General features: G+C 43.0%; 1 protein-coding gene and 1 pseudogene across 1 annotated transcript; both read left to right on the forward strand.

The window, feature by feature from the left end:
- The first annotated feature begins 514 nt into the window (after positions 1-514).
- Positions 515-3,470, forward strand: LOC139405908 (tektin like 1). The gene is made up of 8 exons (XM_071148353.1): positions 515-778; positions 992-1,276; positions 1,463-1,567; positions 1,825-1,990; positions 2,341-2,507; positions 2,581-2,676; positions 2,875-2,988; positions 3,168-3,470. The coding sequence occupies exons 1-8, from the start codon at positions 515-517 to the stop codon at positions 3,363-3,365; spliced, it is 1,395 nt and encodes a 464-aa protein (XP_071004454.1). The 3' UTR covers positions 3,366-3,470.
- A 1,073-nt stretch (positions 3,471-4,543) lies between these two features.
- Positions 4,544-14,205, forward strand: LOC139385453 (zona pellucida sperm-binding protein 3-like; annotated as a pseudogene).
- Positions 14,206-14,301: the final 96 nt, after the last annotated feature.

Raw genomic sequence — 14,301 nt, forward strand, 5'->3', positions numbered from 1 at the left:
GCCTATGTCATGGATGATCAAAGGGACTTTCATGACCCTCGGGTGTCTCATATGCTATGTATTTATGTACTTCACACTCGGAATATGATCCCCAGTAAACGGTCATGGCTAGAAGGGATCCAGCGTTTGTCAGAATGTACTTTTTGTAGCCGGCTTAGGAAAATTTACGCAGTAGGTTAGAATTAACGTGGCAGTTGAGAATTAGGATAAGGTCAGGAAAAGGGTTAGGGTTAGTTTAAAAAAATAAAATAAAAACTTTTGATGTAATTTTGACAAAAGCTGGATTCCATTTAGACATGACCGCCCCCCACAACTGACTGGCCTATTGTCCAATCACAAGCAGGACCATGGTTTCTGGTTACTTGGAAACTGTTACTTTGGAGATGATATTTCAACTCTTGTTTACTTGACCCTCGGCAGGTTGAGGGGAACTTTTCGTAATTAGTCGCCTAATCAAAACAGACTTGGTAGTTAAATATATATATATTTTTAAAGAGGCTTGAGTAAATAGAAAATGCCTGTTCAGTCAGTTCCCCTAGCCTCTGTGACGATAGGACCGCAGTCTTGGCGAGATGATACGATGCACTCTATACGGTTAGCGGAACACTTGGTGCGGCAAACCCACGCAGGACCGCCGGGGTCAATCAGCCGTGCGCGGAGCTGTAGCGCCACCGCGTTTACCCGGAGGCGCACAGACACAATTAAAGAGGGTGGAAGTGGAGATACTCATGATGCTTTGTGCAAGAATAAACTCAGACCCCAAAACACAGGCACAATGGTGAGAGCATAATATTTTAAAGTTATGATGAATTAAATTAATAGTGAATGAATGTGCACTATTTTGAATCATGAGGGCTATATAAGCTTTAGCCTAAAATGTATGTTGGTGGTAATTGCTGTTTTGCGAAATAATGCAATCACAGTTAATGAAATTAAGTTATATATTGTTGTATATGTAGACTTCAATGTCATTTTCTTATGTCATGTTTAGTTCCCATATGCTACCACCACCACATTTGTGGTCCCGTTTCCCCCTCCCTGCTTCCGAGAGCAGTGTGCAGAGACCAGTGTCGGGGTAGCAAGGGAGTACATGCGCAGTGTGAGGGAAATGGAGGGCGAGATACGTAGACAAGCTGGCCGGGTGGCACATGAATGCATTAAACTGGAGCGGGAGAGAGGCCTCCTGGAGAGGATGCTGAGGAGCCTGAGGTGTGAAATGCTGATCAACAAGAAGAGTGTGGAGGGAAGGACCATAAGACCAGCTTCTACTGAGACTGTGAGTTCAGTGTGTGCAGTGCATGAGTCACAACTTAATTTATTTGTGTTCATTTCATATTTCCACCTGACCCCAAGTTATTCTGCCCGGTATTGCTTTGCTGGACTACATTAGGCCAATATGTATTCCAATCTACTGTATGGCTATGAGAAAAAAACACTTCAGATGATTGTTCTCTGTTTCCAGGGCAGAGACGGAGCAGACCATTTGCTGGAGTGTGAAAAGAGAGAACTCACTGAGCTGAAACAGGAGATGGAGAGCACTCTGAGGAGCACACTAGCCCAACTACAGGTGATGACATCTAACTGCTAGAGGCCGGGTTACTGTAAAAACACTATGACAAATGCTAATGTACACAGGGCTTTATAAAACAAATGTGATTGGTCTCATTCTCTCTTTTTATGGTTTTCAATGGATACAGGTGCCTAGGGTTATGATTATGCCTATTCAAGAAAGTTGTTGAGATATCCCTTGATTTGCTATTGATATACCCGTAAAAAAAAGAAAAAAAGCCCTTATTTCTCTCTCTCTCTCCTTGCCGTGTATAGACCCTGGGTCAGTGCAGTAGGCAGCTGTTGGACTGTGCCAGTGAGAGAGCGCGTGTTCTAGACCTTCTACCACACACTGGCTCTGGCTCTCTCTCCGCAGGGGGACAGGGAACTCCCTCCCAAGGCCTCATAAAACTACCAGAGCCAATCGGCCCCTTCACTCCAGGTGCTATGTCAATAACATACTGTACTAATGTAACACAGTTTATGGCACTGCATTGACGTCACCTTGTCCCATATAGTGCCTATTGTGGTTACACTTTGTTTTATTGTCAGTGATTCACCTAGTTTTTGTCTTAGACACAACATGGTGACAGTGTAATTACATAATAGTTACATAATAGCCACTCATTTATTTATTTGGGATTTATTTAAACCAGCAGCTGTAGGCTTATCATTTGCTAGTTAGCCCCACAAATTGCCCATTTCTACTATACACTCTTAGTGGATACTAGGCAAATATCAGCTGAAACAGGTCTGAAAAATAAAGAATTACCCACATCTTTCCCTTCTCAGAATGTAAGCAGGTTCTGGAGTCTTCCACTCTGGCTGTGAACCAATCACAGCTGCTACGAGAAAACATCAGGCAGATGATTGGCAATGCCATCGCCAGGCAAAAAGCTGCCCACCGTACTGTCAATGAAGCTCTGGTGAAGAAAATAGCTGAGACAGTCACTCTGAAGGTACAGCATGGGACATACGATAGTATTTAACATTTAAAAGTAAAAATAGTAAAACTCTCATTCTCTCACACAGCAAAATCTTACAATTATGTCTGCAGCCGCCAGGCAGGCCATTTTCCGCAAACAGAGGCAGCTGAACTGCATTCGTCACAGACATGACAGAGCACTGGTCAGTATGTGAGTGGAACTGTCTGTAAGCTTTGTCATGGATAAGCATGTGCATTGGAGATAGTGTCTGTATCTGTGCTGATTTGGTAAAGAAAGAGCCACTAACATTGGTGTAATGGTTGGTTGGTTGTAATAATGTTGATAGTGGGTGACTTCACTACTCCACCCCTATCTTCCTATGTTGTCATGTGTTTTCCAGGGCCCTGAGTACAGCGGGGATATACTTTCCAGAGAGAAACTGAACAGGCCTATAGTAAAGGTTTACCACAGACACCCTGGGACCCAGTTACCTGAGGCTGCTCATCTCATACAGGTAACTAATGACCTTCCTCTAAAAATGAACATGAATGACTGTAGTAGACTTTACTGTAGTAGACTCACATTTCTGTGCAAGTCTTCCATTGACATCAATACATGATTTATGCAATTGTTGAGTTAAGTGCTTGCTCTCATGTTTGAATTCAGCCCTCTGAGTCTTGTGTTTTTTCTCAGGGTAGTTCTGTGTTGAGACACTGCCTGCTGTCCTCTGAAGAGGAGCTCTCCAGGCTGCAGGGCACGTGTCTGCAGCTGGTGGCCAACCTGCACGGAAAGAGGGCTGCAGAGCAGGTGGACTCTGCTGTGGTCAGGCTGCGGCGGCAGCTGGTCGACAGACGAGCAATGCCCACTTTCCTCCAACAGGGGTTGTACTAAACTCATTATGTAGTGCATGTAGTGCATGACTCAATTAATCTTTCCTCAATGTTTCTTCTCCTCCAATGCATTTTGAGAAGTAGATGAGAGGAATCAAGGAAAGAGAAGAGCCCGAATCTATAGTTGTATACAAACGGCATGTGTGTTTTCTCCTGGATATGAAGTGAAAGATGGACCAATGTGCTGACAAGGGGACCATTTAAACAAGATATTAGGAAGGTGTGTTTTTTAACCTAGTCATGTGTGGCATCCCAGCCCTCGATTAATCACATTTCTGCATTACACCATTAATGTGTACTTGAAATAAACAAACAGTATTTCTCTGCAAACTCAGCCCCATTGCTTATTGTTTGGGAGTCCCTTAGAGCAGAAATGTGCATGGGTTTCATTGGCATGTACTTGATCTCCTTGTCATACTGCCATTTTGTACAGCTTGGCATCTATATTGCGAATTGAATATGTTCAGCATAGACTGCATTAGAATCACACACAGTTTGCTGTACTGTTTATGCTCAACGTCACCTGTGAATATATGTATACTGTTAAAGTCCAATCTCCATCTTCAGTCCGAGTCATAAGACGGCAAGTCACTTGACAGTCCTGCCTCTAAACTATGGGATGATTCAATAAGCCTCTTCTTTAGTGAGTGGTTACAGAATACTTGTATCAAGGTCCTCTATACACGTCAAAGCAGTACTATAGATTTCAGCAATACATTTCTGTATCTTCCTTGCAATACAAACTATTTAACTGAATACTCAGATAGTTTGTTTCTACTTTAGTATTTATGCAGATTTCAGTGTACACTTTACAATCAGCCATGGCGGAGGAGTGACTTCAGTCTTATCACTGGGTGGATAATGTCCTCATTGAATCAGATGTGTTGGGGTGGGGAGATAATTGAGGTAGCCTCTCGTTTTCCTAGATACTATCTTCAGAACTGAGCAGATGATGCATGAAGAGAGAGAAGACTAAAAGTACTGGCATAATACCATAAGTTTGTACAGACGCATCCCCCAAAAGGACTACATCAACACATTTGACTGGATAAGAGAAGGTTGCAACAAGTTATTGTTATTTAGATGATCTAGATAACGAGAAGACAGAAAGGTCTTGAGGAGCTGGGAAAGCAGTCAAATCAAAGGGAATTACAGGATATTGTCTTAATTTGGAGAGAGACAAAAAAAACAAGTGATGTCGCAGCTTCTATGCCATCTGCTTTTACTGTGTCTGGTACCATCTGTGGGTAAGTGGAAGAGAAAGGAGTTAGAAAAGGAATGCATATATTGCAATGTATCATACACTGTGTTTGTGTGTGCATGCCTGTGTGTTTATGGGAGAAGCTAATTGGTGTTTAGCTTTGTATATTGACTTGTGCATTATTACATTAACAGCATTGTTTAAGCCCCTCCCACCCATTTCCATCATAAGACTGTAGCTCCTTCCTTAGGTAATATTGTCAGTGAAGATTATCAATCAAAAATCTCTACTATCCTTCAGTCCCTGCGCCAAACTTTTGTTTTACTTTGTTCTTAGTGTAATCAATATCTTTCTCTTTCAGTTCCTCTGTTTTGCTTCACCTGTGTCTTCCCTGCCATCTCCCCACTGGACTGTATCAAGTTCCCTCAGAAGTGTCCTCCAGGTCAGCTATGTCTGTCCAGCAAAGATGTGGGAGAGCGCGGTGAGAGCTCCTTTAGTTACATACATTGTGTTTGTGTGGCAGCATGTTTCTGCTTGAGTATGTCCACCTGAGTGTGTAAAGCTCAGTTGTCCTGAGTCTGAACAACTCTGCCAGGACCTAGGATCAAGAGAGACACTCAAGTGTTTTGGTACTATATCTCTTGACACAATGATGAAAATAATCATGGCCTCTAAACCTTCAAGCTGCATACTGGACCCTATTCCAACTAAACTACTGAAAGAACTGCTTCCTGTGCTTGGCCCTCCTATGTTGAACATAATAATCGGCTCTCTATCCACTGGATGTGTACCAAACTCACTAAAAGTGGCAGTAATAAAGCCTATCTTGAAAAAGCCAAACCTTGACCCAGAAAATATAAAAAAACTATCGGCCTATATCGAGTCTTCCATTCCTCTCAAAAATGTTAGAAAAGGCTGTTGCGCATCAAGTCACTCCCTTCCTGAAGACAAACAATGTATACAAAATGCTTCAGTCTGGTTTTAGACCACATCATAGCACTGAGACTGGACTTGTGAAGGTGGTAAATTACCTTTTAATGGCATCAGACCGAGGCTCTGCATCTGTTCTCGTGCTCCTAGACCTTAGTGCTGCTTTTGATACCATCGATCACCACATTCTTTTGGAGAGATTGGAAACCCAAATTGGTCTACACGGACAAATTCTGGCCTGGTTTAGATCTTATCTGTCATAAAGATATCAGTTTGTCTCTGTGAATGGTTTGTCCTCTGACAAATCAACTGTAAATGTCGGTGTTCCTCAAGGTTCCGTTTTAGGACCACTATTGTTTTCACTATATATTTTACCTCTTGGGGATGTCATTCGAAAACATAATGTTAACTTTCACTGCTATGTGGATGACACACAGCTGTACATTTCAATGAAACATGGTGAAGCCCTGAAATTGCCCTCGCTAGAAGCCTGTGTTTCAGACATAAGGAAGTGGATGGCTGCAAACTTTCTACTTTTAAACTCGGACAAAACAGAGATGCTTGTTCTAGGTCCAAAGAAACAAAGAGATCTTCTGTTGAATCTGACAATTACTCTTAATGGTTGTACAGTCGTCTCAAATAAAACTGTGAAGGACCTCGGCGTTACTCTGGACCCTGATCTCTCTTTTGACGAACATATCAAGACTGTTTCAAGGACAGCTTTTTTCCATCTACGTAACATTGCAAAAATCAGAAACTTTCTGTCCAAAAATGATGCAGAACAATTTATCCATGCTTTTGTTACTTCTAGGTTAGACTACTGCAATGCTCTACTTGCCGGCTACCCGGATAAAGCACTAAATAAACTTCAGTTAGTGCTAAATACGGCTGCTAGAATCCTGACTAGAACCAACAAAAATGGATCATATTACTCCAGTGCTAGCCTCCCTACACTGGCTTCCTGTCAAGGCAAGGGCTGATTTCAAGATTTTACTGCTAACCTGCAAAGCATTACATGGGCTTGCTCCTACCTATCTCTCTGATTTGGTCCTGCCGTACATACCTACACGTACGCTACGGTCACAAGACGCAGGCCTCCTAATTGTCCCTAGATTTTCTAAGCAAACAGCTGGAGGCAGGGCTTTCTCCTATAGAGCTACATTTTTATGGAATAGTCTGCCTACCCATGTGAGAGTCGCAAACTCGGTCTCAAACTTTAAGTCTTTACTGAAGACTCATCTCTTCAGTGGGTCATATGATTGAGTGTAGTCTGGCCCAGGAGTGTGAAGGTGAACGGAAAGGCGCTGGAGCACCCTTGCTGTCTCTGGCTGGCCGGTTCCCCTCTTTCCACTGGGATTCTCTGCCTCTAACCCTATTACAGGGGCTGAGTCACTGGCTTACTGGTGCTATTTCATGCCGTCACTAGGAGGGGTGCGTCACTTGAGTGGGTTGAGTCACTGATGTGATCTTCCTGTCTGGGTTGGTGACCCCCCTTGGGTTGTGCCGCGGCGGAGATCTTTGTGGGCTATACTCGGCCTTGTCTCAGGATGGTTAGTTGGTGGTTGAAGCTATCCCTCTAGTTGTGTGGGGGCTGTGCTTTGGCAAAGTGGGTGGGGATATATCCTTCCTGTTTGGCCCTGTCCGGGGGTATCATCGGATGGGGCCACAGTGTCTCCTGACCCCTCCTGTCTCAGCCTCCAGTATTTATGCTGCAGTAGTTTATGTCGGGGGGCTAGGGTCAGTTTGTTATATCTGGAGTACTTCTCCTGTCTTATCCGGTGTCCTGTGTGAATTTAAGTATGCTCTCTCTAATTCTCTCTTTCTTTCTCTCTCTCTGAGGACCTGAGCCATAGGACCATGCCTCAGGACTACCTGGCATGATGACTCCTTGCTGTCCCCAGTCCACCTGGCCGTGCTGCTGCTCCAGTTTCAACTGTTCTGCCTGCGGCTATGGAATCCTGACCTGTTCACCTGGACGTGCTACCTGTCCCAGACCTATTATTTGACCATGCTGGTAATTTGTGAACATTTGAACATCTTGGCCATGTTCTGTTATAATCTCCACCCGGCACAGCCAGAAGAGGACTGGCCACCCCTTATAGCCTGGTTCCTCTCTAGGTTTCTTCCTAGGTTTTGGCCTTTCTAGGGAGTTTTTCCTAGCCAACGTGCTTCAACACCTGCATTGCTTGCTGTTTGGGGTTTTAGGCTGGGTTTCTGTACAGCACTTTGAGATATCAGCTGATGTACGAAGGGCTATATAAATAAATTAGATTTGTACAAATAACACCATTAATGTAACGCGAACTCAGCCATAAACACCTTTAATCTACAGGAGAATTCAGTGTGACGCTGTATGACACATATGTCAGAGTCAAGGCCCGCGGGCCACATCCGGCCCGCAAGAAGGTTTTTTACGGCCCCTGGGATGATCTTGATTTATTATTAGAACCGGCCCGCAGCAAGCCGGCAGCCCGCAGATCTTTTACACGCACCAATACTACATTTCCCACAATGCAAAGGTGACGCACCGAGCAGTAGGCTGCTTCATTTCAATATTTATTGGCACAGCAGTCGTCAGCATCACAGTAAAATTAACTTTCAGATACCCATCAAAAATGGCAAAACGGAAGGTGGATACTGAGAACCGGGGGTTTCAAACAAGGTGGGAGTCGGAGTATATGTTCACGAAGGTAGCTGGAAAACCTGTGTGTCTTCTGTGTGGAGAAAGTGTGGCGGTACTGAAAGAGTATAATCTGAGACGACATTATGAAACGAAACACGCGGACACACACGCGGACGCAACTGTCAAGGCCAGTTTTATTTTGGCAGAAGAGATCGCTAAATCAGCCCGGCCATTTACGGAGGGGGATTTCATCAAAAACTGCATGATTAAAGTTTGTGACGAAGTTTGCCCAGAAAAAAGGCAACTCTTTTTAAATGTGAGTCTGAGCAGAAACACCATTGCCGAGAGAGTAGACCAGTTGTCCATCAATCTAAAAGAGCAGCTTGTGAAAAAGGGAAAATATTTTATTGCATATTCCTTGGCTGTGGATGAGAGCACCGACATTTCTGACATTGCCCAGTTGTCAATTTTCATCCGCGGAGTGGACTCCAACCTAAGCGTGACAGAGGAGTTTTTGGCTTTACGTCCTATGCATGGCACAACTACGGGGCATGATTTGTATGAAGAGGTGTCAAGATGTGTAAATGAGATGGAGCTGCCTTGGGAAAAACTCGTGGGTTTGACAACCGACGGAGCACCTGCGATGTGTGGACACAGGAGCGGACTGGTGGCGAAGATACGGGAAAAGATGCAAGAGGAAAACGCGACAGGTGAGCTGACAGCTTATCATTGTATCATACACCAGGAAGCGTTGTGCGGTAAAGCCTTGAAAATGGAGCATGTAATGAGCATCATCACGCGCACAGTTAACTTTATCAGAGCCAAAGGTTTGAATCACCGCCAGTTCAAGGCATTTCTGACGGAGTTAGAAACGGAGCATGGTGATTTGCCTTATCACACAGAGGTGCGATGGCTAAGCCAGGGAAAGGTGCTTCAAAGATGTTTCGAGCTTCGTGAGGAGATTTGTCTGTTCTTGGACAGCAAAGGGAAAGACACAACACAACTCCGAGACGAAATGTTTCTGTGTGAAATGGCTTTTCTGTGTGACATTACGAGTCATCTGAATGCAATAAACTTGCAGCTGCAGGGTCGGGATCGTGTCATCTCTGATATGTACAGTACAGTGAAGGCATTTAAAACCAAACTGACTCTGTGGGAGACGCAGATGCGGAAAGAAAATTTGAGCCACTTTCCCAGCTGCCAGACCATGAAAGAGAAGCTCTCTACCAGTGCGTTCCCGAGCACACAGTTGGCTGATAAAATAGGTATGCTTGCCGCTGACTTTCGACGCCGATTTGCTGACTTTGAAGCACAAAAAAGCAGGTTGGAACTGCTCGGTAACCCATTTGCTGTTGACGTGGAAAGCTCACCACCAAACCTCCAAATGGAGTTGATTGACCTCCAATGCAATGATGCACTGAGGGCAAAATATGCGGCAGTGGGTGCTGCGGAGTTCGCCCGTTTCCTCCCCGGCACAATGCCCCAGCTGCGCATCCAGGCTGCTCAAACGTTGTCTATGTTTGGCAGCACATACCTGTGTGAACAACTGTTTTCTTTGATGAACCTGAACAAAACATCACACAGAAGTCGACTTACTGCTGAACACCTCCACTCAATTCTGAGGATTTCTTCAGCTCAGAGCCTTACCCCGAACATTGATGAACTTGTGGAAAAGATGGGACACCACCAAGTATCACCCTCAACCTCAAACAAGTGAACATTACTGTGCAATCACATATTTAGAGTTTTTACTCAGTTCAAGTTTAAAAGTTAAAATTTAATATTTGTTTTCACTGCATGTTACTTCTCCTTAAACAAAGTGTTGTTTTTGATTAATAGATTTTTGCACTTTATTTTTTTGTATTTCAATCCAATTATATTTTAAAAATATTTCAGTTGAGTGGATGATAGAAAATTGCTATTATTGTTTTTTCTTTGAAGTAAATTTAGCCCACTTTTGCTAAAATAGAAAATATAGTCTACTGATGGTGCCTTGAATACCGGTTTCTTTCATTTAATGTTCATGTTATGGGGATATTTATATAAAGGAAATTTGTCTTTTGTGTCTGTTGAAAATTAAAGATTACTGACAGAGCCATAAGAAAATATTGCTTTATTTATCTGATCATATTGTAATATATTTGTTAGGTTTTCAGTAGGTTCAATTAGGTTCACTAGACTATATGCGTCATTTAAAAATGTTTCAATGAACATTCGAACAGTCCGGCCCTCGTCTTGTAGCTGATTTTTTTATTTGGCCCTCCGTCCATTTGACTTTGACACCCCTGCTGTATGAGAAGAGCTGTGTCCTCTCCGCCCTGTGTGGCCTGACTGGTGAGAAGTAAGCCATGGGCCTCAACTTCACCTTTACCAATGAATGCTGTTCCACCCACCTGTGTAATGGAGCCACAGCCCCCTCTGCCTTCTACTGGACTGGCTCTGCTCTAACTCTCCTCTCATTCACTCTCTCACTGTGATTTACCCATCTTTAAATATAATGCCACTGCTGCTAAATCCATGAGGAAACCATGACCACATTCAGTTGGCTTGCGTCGTCGAAACGTTTCAGATATAAATGTGATGAATAGAGCTGGCATGATTCCTTGTTCTAATTGTCGGAGAGGCATGTTTGTTATACATACCGTATTTCCAAAACGTTGTATTCTGTTGAATGTGGCCCAGGTGTTGAACACAAATATGTGTGCTTCTTGTACATTAAAGATATTTTCCATTGAACTGACCATTTTCTAGAGATGAGCAAACACACACATGGTTTTTTCTCAAGTAATGTAAAAATAATGTGCTTAACACTTCTTTACATCTAGGCATATAATTAACAATATCCCACATTATCTGTCATGAAAGTTGAAAATGAGAGCTAACAACATAAAAAGCATTCACTGTATGGATAATAACTTGTCTGGATATAATCTATAATTGTCTATTTGTATTTTTGTCTAGTCTATCAAAACTAATAGGCAGGCATAATCATCTATTATAATATTTTAATCCAATGTATCTAATATTTTCCCTGCAGTTCAAATGTCCTCGGTGGCACAAGCGTTGTGCGACTAGATCTCCAACAGCTGTTTTTGATTCTGGCTAATTCTACAAGGAATATTGCGCGTTCACGTTCTAGTTGGAACTAAGAAACTCGGAAAAATTCGACTTGCCAACTGGTTGTACACGTGCGGTGATCAACGAATTAGCAAATCGGAAATGTCTAAACTTCCTAGTTCCGACTAGTATATGAACGCAGTATACCTATGGATATGAATTGACGCAGGGCCTGATTTTGCTCGAGATATTGTACCATTTTGGTACAGGAATATAGATATGTTTTATATTTTCAACTTGGCGTTTTTGTTTCTTTTGCATTCTCTAAGAGCAGAGGGGGGCTCAAATGCACGCCAGTCTTCTGTGAAGTTATTCGCCGAAGACTCACCATCTTACCTCGAACTACCTGTGTTCCAGCACTCAAGGGTGCCGCTGGTAGACAAGGAGCATTTCTCTCCAGTCCGTGGAACTGGACACGAACAATTACCGGATAAAGTTAGGAAAATACTGGTCCCGGTGTACCCAACACAGAAGCCCTCTGGTCCAAAAAGTCAAGCCCGCGAAGTGATAACACTTTGTAACATCAACAAGATGTTCGTGCAGGTAAAGAAAAACATTTTGGGCACCGGGAGTTCACTGTCTCAACTGACACTCGGAACATGCCATGCCAATAAATCTACAAAAGTTTCCCTCATCTTCGAATACGACCTCGGCCTCTGTGGGAGCAAGCGCTCGGTAAGGTTTGTCAGCATTCATAAGCCTACATTTCCCAGAAATACCTTGCTGATATTGACATAGGTCTACTTATCTTCAATAAACAGTTAGTAAATAATCGTGTGGCCTACTCCAACACTCTCCGATATGATCCCCCGAAGCTCCAAGGGCCTATCAGACGAGCTGCACCATTCACCTTGCGAGTTGTCTGTCACTTCAACAGGTGACTTGCAGTATTTACACTATTTTGTGATGGATTGATGTTAACCTTGAGTTCATGTCACTGGAGGAGTTATCATTCCATACAAAGAAAAGGACATAAATGATAGCAGGTTGGCACAACATTTTAAAAGTTGATTTATAGTCAATGCCAATTATTTACATGTGCTTATTTCTTTCCAGATATCATTACTCCTACAAAATAGGATACATGCTGAACGTGGTACACAAGGTCTCTAAACCAATGAAGAACAGAACCCGTTCCATGCTCACTGCACGTAATGGTAGGGTATAGATGAGTCATTGATCTACAGTAAATGAGTAGTCCTCATGTTATAAAATGTACTTAAATGAGCCCTCAGGTAATTGAAAGATCTGACTACTCATTCTCTCTCCCTCAGCTCAATGGGGGAGACTTTCCCCATCCGATGGGTACTCTATGGGAAAGCCCATGTACTTTCAGGCTGAAGTGCCTTCCATGTCTAAAGATGGACGTCTCTATGTCCACTCATGTAATGTGACCATTAAGCCGTCACACTCCTCAACGCCTCAGTTCACTGTCATTGACAATTTTGGGTAATGTAGACATAAAGTATTCCAGATCACTTCTATCAGTATCATTTGCACAGTACTTTGCTTTTAAAGAGGCAATCGGTAGCTGAAACAATAACAAAGAAAACCCCTGCCCATGTTTTGGCAAAAATCTGAGTGATGGGGCTGGAGAAATGTAACCACTCTCAAATTCATAGAGCGAGCAATAGATGCAAGTACTGCCCATCTATGACATCAAAATTATAGTTTTGGGTTCGGATGTTGTACCACAGTTATATTCTTCAAGAATATATGGGTACATATAATTTATTAATCCAAAAATGAATGTAGCAATTGTAGATTGACTTTTTTTTTTAAAGGAACTTCTTGGATTTAACAGTAATCTATTTTCTGCTCAGGTGCATGGTTGAGAGCAAAAACAACAGTGGCTCCAGATTCATCCCATATAAAAGGAATGTTGTGAGGTTTACCATGGATGCCTTTCTGTTTCAGGGAATGACAGCAGGGCAGGTATGTTAAGGATGCACTCCGTTCGTAATATGCAACAGTAACCATAGTCAACTGACCAGTAGTTGAACTTGAGTGCTATGACCTCGTTAGATTTCCTATGCAATACTTGGCCTCCATCAAGCGTTATAACTACTGAGCTTAATCTTTTTCTTTCCCTTGTCTATGCAATTAATTTGACTGAGGTCCTCTGACACTACATTGCATTGGAATAAGTATGTACATAAGTATGCAAACTGTAGATTCTGTGCCACATTTGAATCAGCTCAAGCCGCCTCTTCAGCCACAGCAGCTCTACATGTACTGTGCTATGTCTGTGGGGAGGTCTGTCCCCTCTTCAACTGCGAAGGCCTGCACTTACGATTCCGCAGCAGGAGGGTAAGCCCTGCTAATACTGAAGCTGTCTGATACTTTATCCATATAGGCCCTGCAAAAGATGATAGAAAACCTTGAATAATAGAAAAAAGACTCATGTTGCTCTGACACATCTTGGTCTGGTCCTATCAGATGGAAGGAGCTGTATGGAGCTTCTTCAGTCTGCTCCTGTTGCGAGTCCACATGTAGCTCTGCTGTCCCCTCTGGTGAGTACTGTGCCTACAAGTGTATCTTTGCATTTAATTACTGTTGGGTTTTGTGAGGTGGTTTTGGTCAAGTACTTTTTTTGCATTTGTAAAGATGGCCTCATTATGACATGTACATTTTCAAACATTTACACACAAGGCTTAGCCTGTCACCATCAATGAGTATCCATTTATTCAGTCTGTGTCGGTGAGGATGTTTGGCATCTAACTCGCTCTGTGTACTCTAGCCACCACCAAGATGGTCACCAGCAAGTCGTGGTCGGTGGAATACAGCACAAAGCCTGCCCAGGAGTTGACAACTACCTCACAGCCCGAGACCGTTGTGGTGGGGCAGTTAGGTGTGAGGCAGGTGGAGAGACTTAAAGAGAGGCCTGTGAAGGGATTTGCTGTTGTGGAAGTGGAGCAGGTCTCTGAACCACACAGAATATTCGAAGAGTTCTTTGGTGTGGACAAATAGACAGCAAGTGTGGTCACTGCCTGATGTTCATGTCGATAATTCATTTTGGCAATAAAATAAATTACTGATACACCATCTAGTTAATATTTTTGTCAG

Source organism: Oncorhynchus clarkii, chromosome 3 (assembly GCF_045791955.1).
Source record: "Oncorhynchus clarkii lewisi isolate Uvic-CL-2024 chromosome 3, UVic_Ocla_1.0, whole genome shotgun sequence".
Lineage (NCBI taxonomy): Eukaryota > Metazoa > Chordata > Actinopteri > Salmoniformes > Salmonidae > Oncorhynchus > Oncorhynchus clarkii.

Excerpts from the sequence above, each read along its gene's own strand:
- LOC139405908 (XM_071148353.1), top strand. The coding sequence starts at position 515 with ATGCCTGTTCAGTCAGTTCCCCTAGCCTCTGTGACGATAGGACCGCAG. Across the intron at positions 779-991 it reads CCCAAAACACAGGCACAATG|TTCCCATATGCTACCACCAC; the intron begins GTGAGAGCATAA and ends TGTCATGTTTAG. Across the intron at positions 2,508-2,580 it reads CTGAGACAGTCACTCTGAAG|CAAAATCTTACAATTATGTC; the intron begins GTACAGCATGGG and ends TCTCTCACACAG.